This window comes from Pezoporus wallicus, unplaced genomic scaffold, assembly GCF_028554395.1.
Source record: "Pezoporus wallicus isolate ANWC-B61680 ecotype Strahan unplaced genomic scaffold, APGP_CSIRO_Pwel_v1 contig_7068, whole genome shotgun sequence".
NCBI classification, from domain to species: Eukaryota; Metazoa; Chordata; class Aves; order Psittaciformes; family Psittacidae; genus Pezoporus; species Pezoporus wallicus.
In genome coordinates this window covers 1,841,786-1,859,750 of record NW_026635623.1, presented here as the reverse complement: position 1 = coordinate 1,859,750, position 17,965 = coordinate 1,841,786, and the positions used below count along the sequence as shown (strand labels likewise).

The window sequence follows — 17,965 nt, the reverse complement described above, 5'->3', positions numbered from 1 at the left end:
GTGTCTGTCTGGCTGGCAGGGCTGGGCGGTTGGTGCTGCGCTGCCTGCCCGCCCGCCGCGGCCCTCACTGCACTCCCCTCTGTCCCGTTCTCCTTTCCCCGTGTCTGGGCTGTGGCAGATCCGAGCGGCCTCCTCCGCGCCTCGTCCGTGGGAGCCGCCTGACTTCTCCGCGACTTGTTTCTGCTGATTTCTCTTTTAGGGCCTCAAACGGTGGCCGCCCTGGCGCGGCTTCGTGTGCCCAGGGTGTGCAAAATGGTTTGGAATCCATCCTGTCAGAGGTCACCGTAATCATGATTGACATCAGTAAGTTTTGACTTCTAGCTCTTGTCAGAATGCTGCTTTACAGAGGTGTTGCTTAAAAAGAACTCTTTCTTTTCCTGTATTTGTTCTGCCGTCAGGATCCACGGCAACCTCTCCTCCATGTTAAAAAAGGGATTGTTCATTAAGTCGTATATTCTTACCTAACTCCCTTGGGTCTGCCGCAAGCCTTCATGGCAATGATCTGAATAATAGCAGCAAACCTCTTCCAGGCAACTCTAGTGCTAAACTACTGTGTTTCAGATCAAAGTATTAAAAAGTGTTTAATGTTGTTTCAAGAAACAAACTGATTTTAATGTTCTAATGCTAAATTTGCTATTCATTAATAAATATATGTTTGACTAACCAATGTATGAATAGTCCTGGATCATCGTAAATTGCACATGCATAAGATTTATTTTCTATTTGAAAATTAAAAACTGATGTAAAAAGTGGTTGGATAGAAATGATTGTCCAAAGTATTTGTGAGCTTTGTTCAATCCAGAGCAAAAGCACTATGCAGAATTACAAGCCATTGTAAGCCATTACAAGTGACTAGTAGCTCTTAACAGCAGTATTACTGGTTGAACTCTTTAACAGGGTATATATGTCAACAGCTGTCTGAGAAGACTTCTGCCAATGTGCTGAATAATTATTTTTCTAAACTAACTGATAAATGTATCATCAAAAAGTAAGAATGTATCCTAGAGACTTTTGAATGATGCTTACTTTTCTTGTTGCATGTATATCTGATAAAAGCCACTTCAATTACAGATGATTGCCTGATGCACTGTTCATCCAGGTGCTATATCAGAAAATGGATTGGGACCAGTTTGACTTGAACCCTAAAGTAATTGCTGCCCTTAAGAAAGGTAACTTATTTTGCCAGTGTCTCACTAATAGATCTGTCAGCAAAGTGTCTTTCTTCTGTGGGTATAAGTATATAGATGTACATTAGCATTTTAGAACTGTAATTGTTTCATAAGCAAGTTTTTTGAGTAACTTGAAATGATGGCTTTTGCCCGTGCTCCAATAATCATTTTCCAAACAATTTTATAGCATGTGTTGGTGCATTCAAAGTAAGTGTTGCCTGCCCAGCTTACAAGAATGCAGGGTAGACAAACTTAAGTAAATGAGTAGTAGGAAGTGGGAAGACTCTTACTTTTGTGCATAAAACTGTAATCTACCCCAAAGTATTTATAAAAATTCTTCTGATTTCAGCTGACATAAAATCAATAAAGGAGATTTTAAATCTTTCTGGAGCAGACTTGCAACGATTGATGAAACTGTCCAGTGCAGATATACAGTGCTTATTGAAAACGGTCTCTCACATGCTAAGGAGAAACAGTATGCTTACAGGTAGTACAGTCAATACAAAACCCCCTGTTCTATTTAAGTCTTAAAATACCTCTCACTGAGAGAAAATACGGTTTTGGCTCCTCATTGACTCAGTAATGCAAGTCTGAAAATGAAAATGCTGTGGTGAATTACTTAACTATGCAAAGGACAGCTCCTCTTGGAGACCTTAAAGGTACATAGAAGTGGGTGGGTGTCATTCTTCAAGATCAAGCCTGCTTGAAACAGGACAAAATAATTCTCCAGTCTGAAAAACTTGATTAAAGGAACAAAACATTTAATTTTTCTTTCTCACTCTCTCTCCCCCTCTTGCAATTTTTCTTTTGGACTAAGATTTGTTGAAAAACTTACATTTTAAAAAACTACATAAACTGATTTGATATAAACATCTCATTCCAAAATAAGCAGGACCTAGTAGCTCCTCCTGTACAAATGCGTCATAGCAGCTCTGTATTAAAATGTATTTTTTGATGTGCATATGTCTTCAGGCTTTGGCCAGGTGCCTGCTGCTACACTGTTTCATAGTCTGCTATAGCTTTCCATTTAGCGTAATTGTGCTTGAACCTTGCTGGCAGTATTTTCTGAGGCTATAGCTTCCCACAGAGCCTCTTTGGAGGCAGAGAAAGGAAAAAAGCTTTGAGAGGCGGAAAGGGCTCAGTGTAAACTCTCAGTTTTTGAGCAGGCATTTGGTTAGTAGGGCCTATGCGGAAAGGGAGGTGGAAAGAAGAGGCTGACTCAGAAAAATTCCCATCAACAAAGCAAGCATCTCTTACAGGCATACATCTGATATACAGCTTCTATTTTGTATCATTGCATGTTGGAAAGGTACCGAATGAAACTCCTCTTTTTTTTTTTTTTGTCCCTTTTTAATATTAAAAAAAAACCAACAAAACCTCAAACCCTGCAGCACTTCAGCTCTACCAAGATAAAGATCATCACACCTCTCAGCACCAGAAGCTGAGCCTTGGATGTTCAGTACTAGATAACTTGTTAAAAGGTGGCATTCCCTTAGTGGGAATCACAGAAGTTGCCGGGGAAAGTTCTGCTGGGAAGACTCAGATTAGCTTACAGCTGTGCCTTTGTGTGCAGTATCCTTACAAATATGGTGGATTAGAGTCTGGTAAGTACCGAAATGTAAGTACTGATTAATTTGGCGTTTTGAGGAAATACTGTCTTTAAGAACATCATAGAATCGTAGAATGGTTTGGGTTGAAAAGGAACTTAAGATCACCTAGTTCCAACCCCCTGCCATAAGCAGGGACACCTTCCAGTACACCAGGTTACTCAAAGCCCCATCCACCCTGGCCTTGAACACTGCCAGGGATGAGGCATCCACAGCTTCTCTGGGCAACCTGTGCCAGGGTCTCACCACCCTCACAAGGAAGAATTTTTATTTAATGTCTAATCTCCCCTGTCAGCTTAAAGCCATCAGTGCACTGAAGTAGATTCATATAATTCAGTGATGTCTTACCCTTACAGCTTTAGTAGTAAGCTAGTTAGTTATTAATTGTCATAGAAAGAAAAGTATGCTCTGTACATTACCAGCATCACAGCATAACTTAATACAAAATTACTATTGGCTGTTATTTGCCTGCCTGCTGCTGTGGTTAAACTAGAATATATGAAAAGCATTGCTGTTGTAAGTAGTTACTGACTCCTCAGGTATCAACCACAGCAAAACAGCTTGTCTGATGATTTTCCACAGACGCCTCTGGTATGTGTTATACCCAAGTTGGGGATTTTGAATTTCAAAGAGTATTTAGTTTGATAACTATAATTACAGGGATTTACAGAGTAAAACTGATGGAAATATAATTGAGGACAGTTAATGTTGTTTTGTGTGGCTTTGCCAAAGTATACAGGTTTGTTCTTTGAGTATCAGTTTTTGACTGTCTGTCACATTAATCTAACTCCTAGTATTTACTGGGTGTTTTCTAGTGTTCTGTGCTGTGTTGGAAAGGAAGGAAACTTCTGTCACTTCTAAGAATTTGGTGTCCTGGTAATTTGCCTTAGGTGCGTTTTGGCTGTGATCTTGTTCTTCCTTCTATGCAGCACTGGCTTTATTTTGGCAGCTCAGTTGTTTGTTGTGGGGATACTTAATTATTTCTAGTACTATATCCACCCATATGGAAAAGTCATGGAATGTCCAAATGAAAATCTTGCTTAAAGGGCTGTAATTAGCCTGTGGCTTACGTTACTGTGTTTCAATTTACGTCATTAGTCAGAGCAGAAGCATATCTTTGGTTTGATTCCTTGGCGTGTTGCTGGTAACTGCTGCAAATAGTTTGAATGTATATACATTTGATTTGTGCCTCAACACTGGTACTGATTTGTGTTGAAACAAACCAGAACAGAGCACAGACGATGCCCAACAACCTTATGACACTCTTGTCTCTTGTGCCAGACCTTGTAGGGCTACAAAATGGCAAGTCTTTTCATTAACTGTGTTTGAAGATGGTTCTTCTTTCTTACGCATCTTGTACTTGGTGCTAATAGGATGGCTTTGTTCTGTGTGTGTCCCACATCTACCCAATCCTAAGTGTCTCATGGAAAATAGGCCTGGCCATCATATCAGTGCTTCTGTAGAGAACCAGAGTGTTTTGGAAGGGCTGAGAGGACAGAATGTTTGAGGATCATGAAGGTGTAGAAGATGGAAATACCCTGCTGCTGGAGTTGGACAGCTAAGGGAGTGGTAGAATCCTAATTCTTACAATTCTTTACTCTCAGACTGATATCTTAGAATCATAGAACAGTTAGGGTCAGAAAGGACCTTAAGATCATCTAGTTCCAAACCCCCTACCATGGGTAGGGTCACCTCACACTAAACCATATCACACTAAACCATCTCACCCAAGGCTCTGTCCAGCCTGGCCTTGAGCACCACCAAGGATGGAGCATTCACAACCTCCCTGGGCAACCCATTCCAGTGCCTCATCACCCTTACAGTAAAGAATTTCTTCCTTATATCCAATCTAAACTTCCCCTGTTAAAGTTTTAACCCATTACTCCTTCTCCTATCACTACACTCCCTAATGAATAGTCCATCCGCAGCATCCCTGTAGCACCCCCCTTCAGATACTGGAAGGCTGCTATGAGGTCTCCACGCAGCCTTCTCCTCTCCAGGCTGAACAGCCCCAACTTTCTCAGCCTGTCTTCATATTGGAGGTGCTCCAGTCCCCTGATCATCCTCGTGGCCCTTCTCTGGACTTGTTCCAACAGTTCCATGTCCTTTTTATGTTGAGGACACCAGAACTGCACACAATACTCCAGGTGAGGTCTCACGAGAGCAGAGTAAAGGGGCAGGATCACCTCCTTCAACCTGCTGGTCACTTTCCTTTTGATGCAGCCCAGGATACAGTTGGCTTTCTGGGCTGTGAGTGCACACTGCTGGCTCATGTTCATTTTTTCATCGACCAACACCCCCAAGTCCTTCTCCGCAGGGCTGCTCTGAATCTCTTCTCTGCCCAACCTGTAGCTGTGCCTGGGATTGATCCCACCCAGGTGTAGGACCTTGCACTTGGCATGGTTAAACTTCATGAGGTTGGCATCAGCCCACCTCACAAGCGTGTCAAGGTCCCTCTGGATGGCATTCCTTCCCTCCAGGGTATCAGCCCAACCACACAGCTTGGTGTCATCGGCAAACTTGCTGAGGGCGCACTCAATCCCACTGTCCATGTCAGTGACAAAGATGTTGAACAAGACTGGTCCCAACACCGATCCCTGAGGGACACCACTCGTTACTGGTCTCCAGCCGGACGGACATTGAGCCATTGACCACAACTCTTTGTGTGTGGCCATCCAGCCAGTTCTTTATCCACCGAGTGGTCCATCCATCAAATTGATGTCGCTCCAGTTTAGAGACAAGGATGTCATGTGGGACAGTGTCAAATGCTTTGCACAAGTCCAGGTAGATGACATCAACTGCTCTACCCCTGTCCATCAGTTCTGTAGTCGCATCATAGAAGGCCACCAAATTGGTCAGGCAGGATTTCCCTTTAGTGAAGCCATGCTGGCTGTCACCAAGCACCTTGTTGTTTTTCATGTGCTTTAGCATGCCTTCCAGGAGAATCTGCTTCAAGATTTTGCCAGGCACAGAGGTGAGACTGACTGGTCTGTAATTCCCCAGGTCATCCATTTTCCCCTTCTTGAAAATGGGGGTTATATTTCCCTTTTTCCAGTCATCAGGAACTTCACCTGACTGCCATGATTTTTCAAATATGATGGCCAATGGGTTAGCAACTTCATTTGCCAGCTCCTTCAGGACCCATGGATGGATTTCATCAGGACCCATGGACTTGTGCATGTTCGTATTATAAGATGGTCTCAAACCAGATCCTCTCCTACAGTGGTCCCAAGGTCTTCATTCTCACAGTCCCTGCGTCTGCCTTCCAAGACTTGTGTTGTGTGGTCAGAGCATTTGCCAGTGAAGACCGAGGCAAAGAAGTCATTCAGAACCTCAGCCTTCTCCAAATCCAGGGTAGCCAGTTCTCCTGAGAGCTTCCAGAGGGGGCCTATGTTGTCTCTAGTTTGTCTTTTATTTGCAATGTACCTGTAGAATCCCTTCCTGTTATCTTTCACGTCCCTAGCCAAGTTTAATTCTAACTGGGCCTTAGATTTCCTAACTTGGTCCCTAGCTTCCCGGACAACATCCCTGTATTCTTCCCAGGCCGCCTGTCCTTGCTTCCACCTTTTGTAAGCCTCTTTTTCCCTTAGAATTCTCCTCAGCATCTCCTTATCCATCCAAGGAGGTCTCCTGGCCCTCCTGCTGCACTTCCTTCTAGCTGGGATGCAACACTCCTGAGCTTGGAGCAGGTGATCCTTCAACCAACAGTTTTGGGACCCCCTGCCCTCTAGGGCTGTATCCCATGGAACCTTACCAAGCAGGTTCCTGAAGAGGCCAATATCTGCTCTCTTGAAGTCCAGGGCAGTGAGCTTGCTGCACGCTCTTCTCACTGTCTTGAGGATCTTTAACTTGACCATCTCATGATCTCTGCATCCAAGGCTGCCCTGGAGAGTCACATTTCCAACGAGCCCTTCCCTGTTGGTGAGCACGAGGTCAAGCATGGCACCTCTCCTTGTCAGCTCCTCTATTACTTGCAGAAGGAAGTTGTCTTCCACACAATCAAGGAACCTCCTGGATTGCTTGTGCTGGGATGTATCATCCCTCCAACAGATGCCAGGGTGGTTGAAGTCCCCCATCAGAACAAGGGCCTGTGAGCATGAGGCTTTTCCTATCTGTCTGTAGAGTGCTTCATCCAGAGTCCTCTTGACCAGATCCCTGTCTGTAACAGATCCCCACAGTAATGTGTCCCATAGCTGTATTCCCTTTAACTCTGACCCACAAACTCTCTGTTAACTGCTCACCTGTCCCCAGAGAGAGTTCCATACTCTCCAGCCTATCCCTAACATAAAGGGCAACTCCCCCTCCCTGCCTGCCAGGCCTGTCTTTTCTAAAGAGCCTGTAACCTTCCATTTCAACACTCCAGCTATAGGAGCCATCCCACCATGTTTCTGTGATGACTATTATATCATACCCCCATACACGTGCACACATCTCTAATTCCTCTTGTTTGTTTCCCATGCTATGGGCGTTTGTATAGAGGCATCTGAGCCAAGCTCCAAATGAAGCTGGCTCATTGGCTGGAGTGGCTGGAATATCTCTACATTGCTCTGAGCATTTATTATAGGTACTGGCAACTGACTGGGTGAGTTGGGATGGAATGATGCCCCCCTCCCCCAGCACATCCAGTTAAAGCTTTCTTGACCAGTCTGGCAAGCCTCCTACCAAAACTCTGTGCCCTGCAGCTCCACCAGCCTCCAGTAGACCTGGCCTACAAACTTGGGTCCCATGTTCAAGACACCCAAACCCCTGACTATGGCACCACCCTTTTAACCATTTCTTAACCTGGCCAATCCTCCCAGCCTTTTTAAGGTCCTTCCCTGTATCCTGGAGAATTGACGAAAAGACAATCTGAGCTCCAGAGCCCCTAACCACCTCCCCCAGGGCTCTGTAGTCCTTCTTCATGTTCCCAGGCTATTGCTGTCTATATCCATAGCACCCACATGGACCACTGGAAGTGGGTAAGACAGTGGGACTCACTGGACCAGGCAGCCTCTCTGCAACATCCCTGATCCAAGCCCCTGGCAGGCAACACGTCTCCCTTGAGACTGGGTCAGGCCAACAGATGAGTGCCTCTGTCCCTTTCAAAGTAGAGTCCCCTGCCACTATGATCCGCAGCTGTTTTCCTGGCAGCACCAGTAGAGATCTTCTTTAGCAGTGCATCAGCCGGTTGTTCATGTTTCCTCATCAGCCCCCTGCAGGACAGCAAAGCGGTTCTGGGTGGGGACAACAGATTTAGGAGGAAGCCCCTGGCTTTTAATTGTCCTCTTCCTCCTTTTTTTTGTTTTTGTTTTTTTTTTGTTATTGTTTCCCAGCTTCCTGGGTTAGCGGCCTCCTTTCCTCCGTGAGCTACAATGGACGCTTGAGGCCCCTTCACATTTTGGGCCTGGAGCAAGGAGTGCTGCTTTCTCTCAGCTTCCCATATGTTATAAGGCATACAGTCATATCAGCAGATACTGTTTACATAGCACACAGAAAATGAAACTTGGTTTTGCTTCAGTTTATAAATAAGGGTTTGTGTTGAGTCTCTCATGAGAAACACAGGAACTAAAAACATTAAGTATGAGAAGTTTTATTCTTTAGAAAGCTTGAGAACAACAACAATGCTTAGTCACTATCACAGAAGTCTGACACTACCAATAAGAGATTAATCTTGGTGCTACAACTTTGCTACAGATATAAAATTATGCTGGGTTTTTTTTGGAGGGGGCTGTTTGTGTTCTTTTGCTGTTGGTTTTCATTGTGTTTGGGGTTGTTTTAGTGCTAGAAACTTCCCTTCTCTTAGGTGGTGATGTTGAAATACATTTCTTTAGACAGTATAGATTTATTGTGTATTTCCTTCATTTGATTTAGTGCTAATCTTGCTTACAATTCTGAAGTGCTACGATGCTGGCAGCAAACAGAAATTAGGACATGCTTTCCCTCCAGGTTCTCTTTCTGCCATTCTAAGAATGTCAGTTATGGTCAATTGCATGCTGGCTGAATTTATTTTATATTCATAAGTAATGTATGAATATAACATGACAAATTCAGATCAATATTAGAGTTCTGAATTAGAAAAAGTCTGCTACTGATTTTTTGTAACAGGCTGGTTTGGTGCATGACAAATCAGGTTCACAGGACTCAAAATTTGTCCCTTGAGGGAGGGTTTTTTTTGGTGTGTTTTTTTTGTTTTGCTTTAGGGTGGTTTTTGGTCAACAACCAGGGTAGCACTTCCATCACTGTAACTGAAAGTAGAGCCCTGGGATTTGATGCAATTGCTTCAAAACAAGTTTTTGTGAGGAATAATGTTTATAGAATTACTGAGGACAACTGGCTTATTAAGAGCTTCTCTCAGCTTCTTTCTCAAAAGTTGTAACAACCCTGACTCTTGACTCATTAGTGTTGACAACTTCTTAATAAACTGTAAATAGCACAATGTCATAGGCTTTTCTGTTTGCCTTGTACTACTGTCCTCTTGGTATTAAGGTTATGGCAATTCATTCATCTTTAAAGATACATGAATATTCAGTGCTTTTGCCTCATAATTAGGCATCAGCCTTTAATACTGAGTTTTGGTATTTGTCAATCTTTTCTAGCCATTGTAACTTTGCTATGAAGTACCTACATTTTTAATGCATAGGTGTGTTAATCAAACATTAAATTGTGGATCAAGCTGAAGTTTGTGCTTCAAATAAAAACTGAGAAGGCTTGATGAAGGTTCAGTAGGAGAGAGCGCTATTCTTATTGTACTGTGCAACTCAAATTTTCAGCTGAGGCAAAGCTCACCTGATATATTTTATGTCGTTTAACTTTTAAAAGTTCAAGATGCAGATGACATACTCGTTTCGTGGAATGGGCAGCACTTCAAGAAAAAACAGGTTGTCCTTGTGTCCATCACAAATTGAACAGTTATGTATTCAGAGTACAATATCTGCTGTAGTGGATTTACCTGATGTCAAAGAAACGCTACAGAAGAATGCAAGGTTGGCAGGTGTGAATGCTGGTATTTACAAAACTAAACCGAGGCAGAGAATACTCTGTGAAGTAGAACTGTTCTTAAGAAGGAATTCTTGATTATTTTTCTTTATTATTAACAAGTATTTCACTAAAAACAGTTAACCTGACTAAATGAGCTCACTTGAACTTCAGAATTGCTGTCATGGTTTTACAAAGAGGTCAGTGTGTATCTATTGATCAGGATTTTTAAATATAGGCTGCTGGACCAGTGGAGCAGAGAGGACCAGTTTTTTGCTTCTCCAGCAGTTCTTTTTTTCCTTATAGGTATTACCGCTTTAGGGTTATCTTGTTAGCCTCGAATTTCTTGTTCATCAGGTATAAACATGATGTGATTTTCAGCTTTGTGGTGTGTTTCAAGACATAATTGCTGCTCTGAGTGAGGTTGGTATGGGATATACCTTGTGATTAGACATTTTTCTTGACTTAGTAGCTTTTTAGAAATTGTGAAACTGAAACCTGATTGGGAAGCAGTAGTAAAGTCCTTAGTAAAGATGCTCATCTGCCTATTTGCCTCATCTGCCATCAGCTGTCACTGTCAAGTTGGAAAAGAATAGGAAAATTAGTTCCAATTAGGAGAAATTAACCTAGGGAAATAGTGAAGAAAATTAAGGTTCACATAATTAATTGTTTACTAATTAGATACTTAAAAAGCCTTTAGCAGTTAAGTGATATAATTAATAGGTTACTGTGTTCTCCTTGCCTGAGCTTCATCCAAGTTCAGGCACTATTTAAGAAGCTGCTGATCGTCACTGTAAACTTAATGGAGTCAAGTAACTGTGGGCTCATTTATTCATTTATTTATTTAAAATTTTCCTTTAGTGATAGAACCTTGTACCTGCACTCATTTGTGTCTACAGGTATTGCGAATTACTTCAGTTGTAATTACTGAAGACAGCATTTATTCCATCCACTCAAGTGCTAGGAAAAAAAGTGGGCAAAATACAGAATGTATTCATGGTTCAACTTCTTAAGTTTTTTGTATGTTGTAGTTTAGGAATCATGATGAGATCATGATGGCTCTGACTGCTAATGCTTTATTGTAGTCCTTATTCACTGTCAAATGTTACAAACTGCTAACACCCCTCATGGACATGAGTATATACACAATGAAACTGGGCAGTTAAGAATGGGGGCTGAATTTGAGTGATAAGTGCTATTAGCTGCCAGGGCCAAAGAAAGTAAAAACGAGCTGAAGTATAACTTGAAACTGTTATTAGGTAGAATGAAAACAGAAATTGTGGAAATATTTCAGGACCTCCTATGGAAGGCATGGATGATGATGAAGCATTTTTCCATGTGACAATAATTTAGGAAGTTATTTAAATCTCAGCTGTCAAAATTATTAGCCTCATCTTTGTCTTATATTCTCAGAATTCAATACCCTGTGTTATACAGGTGTCCATCAGCAAAAAATATTTTTATAGATAAAGTAACTTTTGATTTTCACTTGATCCCATCCTGAGATCTCTCAGTTCCTGCTGTTGGATACAGTTTTCGTAATTTTTTCAGTGGAACATATAGAGGATTTGGAAGTTGCTTCTGGAAATGGGACTTTCCACCATTGGGGTGGAAATGTTCAGGATATCACAGGTTGCCAAGCACATAAGCTGCTAAACTGTGTTAGCAGCGTCAGTCACTTCAGTGAGTGGACTTAATCCTTAAATGTAACCCTTCAAGTATTAGCTGATAATTCCAGGTAGTTCTGCAATAACAGTAACAATTTTTTTTTTTAATAAATATTGCATGTGTTTGATTTCCCCAGCGTCTTTGATGCATGTGGTTAATTTTCTCTGCAATAACACATACTTGTTAACCAGAAACCACAGTAGGAATACACAGCTATCAGTCACAGTAATGGGATTGAAGTATAATACTTCTTGTCTAATCTACCATTTTCAGGAAGAGTTAATTGGACTGAGATTGGATGAGTGATCCTCTTTAAACAGACCCATTGTAGCAATAAGTACCCCTCCACTTGTAAATTTAAAACAAGAATCTTAAAAACAGTGAGTGAAAGTGATCAAAATACTGTTTGCGCTGTGTTGGCATTTTCTGCACAGTATAGTGCTGTGCTTTATATTTCTGACCAGAACAGACAAACTCTGAGGTGTTGCTCGTTTGTGGATTGGATAAATTATGATACCTGTAATAACCCGATAGAGATGGTTGAGGTGTTCCACCGATGTGCAAGATGAGTGTCACCTAGTGGAGAGTACAAAAAACCCAATTGTATCAGCAGGCACCAAAAAAAGGAACTGGCAACTATGGGAAAGTCATAGCAGTGGGTTTTTTGTTGTTCATAATTGATTCAATATGGCTACAAAAAACAGTAACATGAATTTCCAGGTACACATCATTGGGTGCAGAATGTATTATTTTTGTGCTGTTAAGCAAAGGGCGTGTAAGAGCCCTGTTGTAATAACAGAGGTGCTTTCCTTGACTATAGGAGCTGTCTACATTTGTACAGAAGATGTATTCCCAAGTAAACGTTTGCAACAACTCATAGATCAACAACATAAGCTGCGAGCAGATGTTCCAGCTGAAGTCATACAGAAGATCAAATTTGGAAACAGTATTTTTGTTGAACATGCAGCAGACCTAGTAAGTAGTAACACAAATTAAGAATGTACAATTATTACACTATAATCCAGTAACCTCAGGGTGATTTTCTTCAAGTAGGAGACCTTACAAAAGGTTGAGTGATCTAAGATGTGTAGTGAATACTATTTAATCTCTCCCATTTGTTGTTAAAGAACTATTACAGTATTTTTTATGAAGTATATTAAAATGCAAATATTTTAAAAGAATAAATAATATAGTGAATTTTTATAAGTCATTATGTTTATTAAAACCTCTTGCCCATTTACCTGTAAGATGCCATAGTAGAACTGGAGGGGAAAATATACAACCTGAGTACTGTATTTTTGCCTTGTAAAAGCCCTTTGTTGTGCTTTTCTTAGGCAGCTGTTAATAATGCTCTTTATTGATAGAGCTCCTGAAGTTCTGTTTTCTCTAAGGCTTGCAAGTAGCATTTCTGAAATCATTCCAATTGTTGGTTTTTTTGAATTGTAGTTTGCAAGTGTAAGAAGATCCTGTACATCAGTAAGCTTAGTCCATTCAGCAGCTAAGCTACCTTCTCCGTGTCCCTTTCACTGGAAGTCTTAAACTTCTAATTGTAGTATCTGGAAGCTACAGAGTATGTTATTGTATAAATGAGAGAACTGCCCTATACTAGTATGTACATCTCTCTAAGATACCTTTAAAAGTAAACCATTACACTCACTGGTAAGTCCAGTAACTGCACAGTAGATGGTTACAATTCATATATTGTTATATATAGATTCAGGTTTTGTGTGTGCATCCATATACATAGGCAGATGACAGCAGCTGAAGTAGAAACCCAAGTCACAATTACAGTCTGCATTTTCTTTCATGCCAAAGTTGTTTTTACTTGCTTCATGCTAAGAATCCAGTTGTTTGTGTATTCACTTGAAAAGAATGAGTCTTGTACAAACAGAAGGACCACTTACAACACAGAAGTGTTTGAAGTGCTGCATAGTTTCCTGTAGATATATCAGTAAGTGAAACAAAAGAAACAACAACAAAAAAATCCCTTTTCCAGAATGGGAAGTAGCTGTGTATTCTTCAGAGCAACTCTTTCCCATCAGTTAAGAAAAAAGAAAAGCCTTTGATATTATAATATTATTTTGTAGAAAGCTGCTCATTCAGTAGAATAGAACTTACTGTAACTCAGACTGGAAAATTCCAATTCAACTCTAAAAGCTGTGGAATGCTGGAGGATATTTTACGTGATTTTGGCTGAATGTAAGTTCTTAGCTGTGAACCTCTCTTTGATGTAAAGAGTGGCACCAGTCAGAAGTGTGACCCTCACATTATTTTTTTCTTGCCAACGCTGAAATTCCTGATGGCTAGAGGCAGAGATTATCACCGTGAGGTTGTTATTCTTTCCACTCAGCTGCTGTAGGCCACATTGTTAAAGACAAGCACCAGGCTACAATGACCTTATTATATAATAGATGCTGAGCTCTACAAAATATTTGTTAGTTAAGGGTCCCGCAACTGAAATGTTTGGTGGCTTCAAAATATTAAATTAGTAAAACTCATAATAGGGAGGGAGGATGTAAGTTGCAGTGTTCATTGATCAAGCCTCTTGATCAATATGGATTTGATGTAGTAACTGTGTATTTTACTGTTAATGTATTTTTAATGGAACAGTAATGTAGTCTATAACTTTGGTTTTAAATATTTAATATTAGTCTTGAGTCCACAGTGTTTCAGTGAGAACCACTCTTGCAAAATAGAATGGCTTAGGACAGTAGTATTGCATTCTTGAGATTTGAAATGTTAGTAAACAGCTGCCTCAAGTCAGAGCTGCAGATAACTGTACACGCAGTTAATTTCATGGCAGGGGGGTTGGAACTAGATGATCTTAAGGTCCTTTCCAACCCTAACTGTTCTATGATTCTAAATGACCAGATCTCTTTATTCTTAAGGTAAAAGCAGAAGATGTTTGTGAAAAATGGTTACTGGTGAGGCTTAAAGCTCCACAAACTCACTTTATGATAGAAACTCCATCAGCTTCTGCTTCAGCAATGCTATCTGTAGTTACTACCTCAATTTTACAAACAGAGGTATTTGAACTGTTCTAATACTGACTGTATTTTGTGGTAGAATGCCTTTCACAACTGCATTACTAAAAGGATTTCCCTGCTGCTTACAAGAGGCATGGTGCGGTTGGTGGTCATCGATTCTATAGCTGCCTTATTTCGGTGCGAATTTGGAGCTTCAGATTCTGTTACGAAGGCTCGGTATTTGCAGACATTTGGAGCACAGCTTCACAGTTTAAGCACTAGATTCAGGACTCCAATAATGTGTATTAATCAGGTACGACATGAAAACTGCTGCTTAGTTTAGAGGGATCATTTAATAAATGGTTGAGAAGGAAGAAATCTGTGTATGCAGATTTCTTGGTGTTATATTTAACATTGCCAACTGAGTATTATTGACTGATGGAAACTAAAGCTTGATTAAACTGGTGTACTTTAAACTAGTAACTGTTAACTTCTCAAAGAGTATAATTTAAGGTTTTATAGACTGTTAATGACTTCAAAGGCTGACCATTAAAGCTAATGAAAATAGATACGTATAGCAACTGCGCCAAGCATCTAACTAAAATAAGAGGAGTTCTTAACACTAACTTCAAATGCCATTGCCAGCAGGATTGCTTTGGGAACAGTTATTATTTCACATACATGGGAGGCAGTGAAACACCAAGGACCGTGCTGCATTTTTGTGAAGCTCAGCACTTCTGTGTAACTGCTGAGACTAGTAAAACATTAGAATGCATTCAATCAAAAACCCCACAATAGTACTAGTCAAGAGTAATAGTCTTTTGAGAATACTAGACAAGATGCTACATCTGTCCTGTAGAAGTCACATGCCACTGCTCTTAGCCTAATCACAAATCGAAGGAGCATGCGCATGCTGGAGATAAAGCATTGACACTTGGAATGTGGCCTCAGAAAGGGATAAGTAGATGTGCAGGCAATCCACTGCTGGGACACTCCCTTTCCAGTGGGCCCCTCCATTCAGTGAGTAAGTACTCAGTCCTGAAGTTTCTTCCTCACAGCAGAGGAGAATGGGGTAGGAACAAAAGTTGAACTAAAGAAGTTACAAACAAGAAGAATTTTATATCAGGAAGAAGGATGTTCTAGAAACATCAAGTCAACTGTTACTCGTTTGATTTCTTTCTAGGAGTAGTTCTGGAATTACGGAACATGCAAGGTGTAAAACCTTGTATTTACTACCATAACTGGAGGGGAGTGTATTGGAATTCATACCTAGCAGTAATCAGAACAGCTTTCAGGCATGTATAGTGTTTTTCTTTTCAGTAAGAATCCCGTTAAGATTCAGTAAGGATTAAATTTCAGCCTCAAGTTAGGAGTAATGTTTTAACCGATTTTTTTAACAATATTAATATCTAGTATTAGTTAAATTCATATAACCTGTAGCTAGCTAAATAGTTGTAGTACTGTAAACTAAGATTATACCTCACAACTTCCTTTTAGTTTGCCTGGAAAGAATAAGGGTTTTCTAACTTGGCTTAACATGTGATCCAGTAACTTGGGTTTTTGTAGCTTCATTGCCTTCCCTGTCCTTCTGCTTGCTAAAAACCAATGCAGAACTGCAGGTCAACTTCAACCATCGTTTTTCTGTTTTAGGTGACTGATGCAGTGAGTGAGTCAGAAGCTGCTCAGTGCAGTTGTAGGTAAGTCATCTGCAACAGAAATGCAACAGTGTCATCCACAGCGGCATTTAACCACTGTATTTTTTATAACTCCAATATAATCTACCAGAGTGTGTTAAGAGTGGTATTCATTTACCCAGCATTGCTGCATTTGCTGGAGATTAGCAATAACTAATGTGCTGTAAAGTGGAAGAAACTGTCATATATGCTTATGTGGTAATCCCGAATCAGCAGCTAGAGGGAAGAAGTTAATGGGCATTGTACTTTTTTACGCAAGAATATTTTTGCTTCTCATCTCTGATAGCTTGTCTTTGAAAGCTGGGGATGGACTTTTTACAAGGGCATGTAGTGATAGGGGGAATGGCTTTTAACCTAGAAGGGAGTAGATTCAGATTAGGTATTAGGAAGAACTTGTTTACTGTGAGGGTGGTGAGACACTGAAACAGGTTGCCCAGAGAAGCTGCGAATGCCCCATCCCTGGGAGTGTTCAAGGCCAGGCTGGATGGGGCTTTGAGCAACCTGGTCTAGTGGAAGGTGTCCCCCCATGGCAGGGGAGTGGAACTAGATAACCTTGAAGGTCCCTTCCAACCCAAACCATTCTGTGATTCTGTGACTATAACTTAAAAAAATACAGCAACTAAACCTTACTGGTTGATTTTGTTGCTTAAGATAAAAAGCCTCTTTGACACAAAGGTATTAACAGGATTCAAACATACATATTTCTTGTTTGAAGCCTAACTGTAATCTAGAGTTACTAGATAGGTAGGTGCTAAATAAATGCGTTTCTGCGAGAACTTAATGTCCTCCAGATTCAGAAAGTGACACAGAACAAGAATAAGGTTCAGTTTCCTCCTCCCACCCCTGGTTATGTTGTAATTCCTTTACTGGAAGGATTGCATTCTTTGCAAGGAAAAAAAAAAAAAAAGTTGTTTTAAACTTCAGGTTGAAATGAATAGTTAAATATACCTGCAAATGGAATCCAAGGCCAACAGTTACATGGTTCAGATGCTTACAGTTCAACCATTTTTGTATCACTGTTGTCCTATCACAAGAGGGGACACACCAGGACAGAGGCAGGTGTTCACAATGGCTGCAGCTGGAAGAATGACTGAATTATTCTGTATGGAATCACTTCTCTTCCCATTATTACCCTGATATAAAGAGAACCCAGCATGTAGATTTGTGGGGATAGCCCATTAATCTCCATGTTTTAAGACCTGTAAGTTTAAATACAGCAAATGACAGTAAATACAGAGACAGTAGGTCATTGCTTCCGGTGTAATTTTGTTACAAGTGTAAATAATTCATATTAAATTCATACATGCAGAAATCTCTAATGTTTTCTTTCTAGTGTAGCGGGTAACAGTGTCTCTCCAGCACTTGGAATAACCTGGGCAAATCAACTGCTAATGCGACTGATGGTCAGCCGAACACCACAGCCTGAGCAACCCCCTGGAGTAGTGTCACACCACACTGGAAGTGTGAGGACTTTACGAGTAGTTTTTGCTCCTCATCTCCCTCCCTCCTCTTGCTGCTACACAGTAAAAGTGGAAGGTGTAAAAGGAATAAAATAAATTATTTGCACTGTAAAGAACTCTGCTCCAAAACTACTTTGCTTCAGGAGGAATTACTGGTTAAATTAAATTCTTCCTAGATGAGAGAAATGGATGCTGAAATACAGAAACAGTTATGTGACTACATCAGGCGTTGTTAACATTGTGAAAGATCTCTTTATACCTGGATGTATGTTCACATTTTTCTTCTAAGTATTCTGAAGAGTAGAGCTTTGGGTGGACAGAGGCTGCAGAATGAAGTGTGATGTGTCAGTCCCCATGGTAGGGGAGACCCGATTTCTAATTTAGCTTTAATAGCATGCTAATCTAGTGACAGCATGTGCTGCAGTAGTGTACCTTCTCTGTGTGAAG

At 40.7% G+C, this 17,965-nt stretch overlaps 1 protein-coding gene across 1 annotated transcript; it reads left to right on the top strand.

Moving 5' to 3' along the window:
• The first annotated feature begins 217 nt into the window (after positions 1 to 217).
• On the top strand, positions 218 to 17,754 carry XRCC3 (X-ray repair cross complementing 3). Its single transcript, XM_057397168.1, has 8 exons — positions 218 to 303; positions 1,072 to 1,169; positions 1,519 to 1,656; positions 2,561 to 2,773; positions 12,219 to 12,373; positions 14,465 to 14,677; positions 16,015 to 16,061; positions 17,392 to 17,754. Exons 2-8 carry the CDS (start codon positions 1,115 to 1,117, stop codon positions 17,612 to 17,614), a joined length of 1,044 nt encoding a protein of 347 aa, XP_057253151.1. The 5' UTR covers positions 218 to 303; positions 1,072 to 1,114; the 3' UTR covers positions 17,615 to 17,754.
• The last annotated feature ends 211 nt before the right edge of the window (positions 17,755 to 17,965 follow it).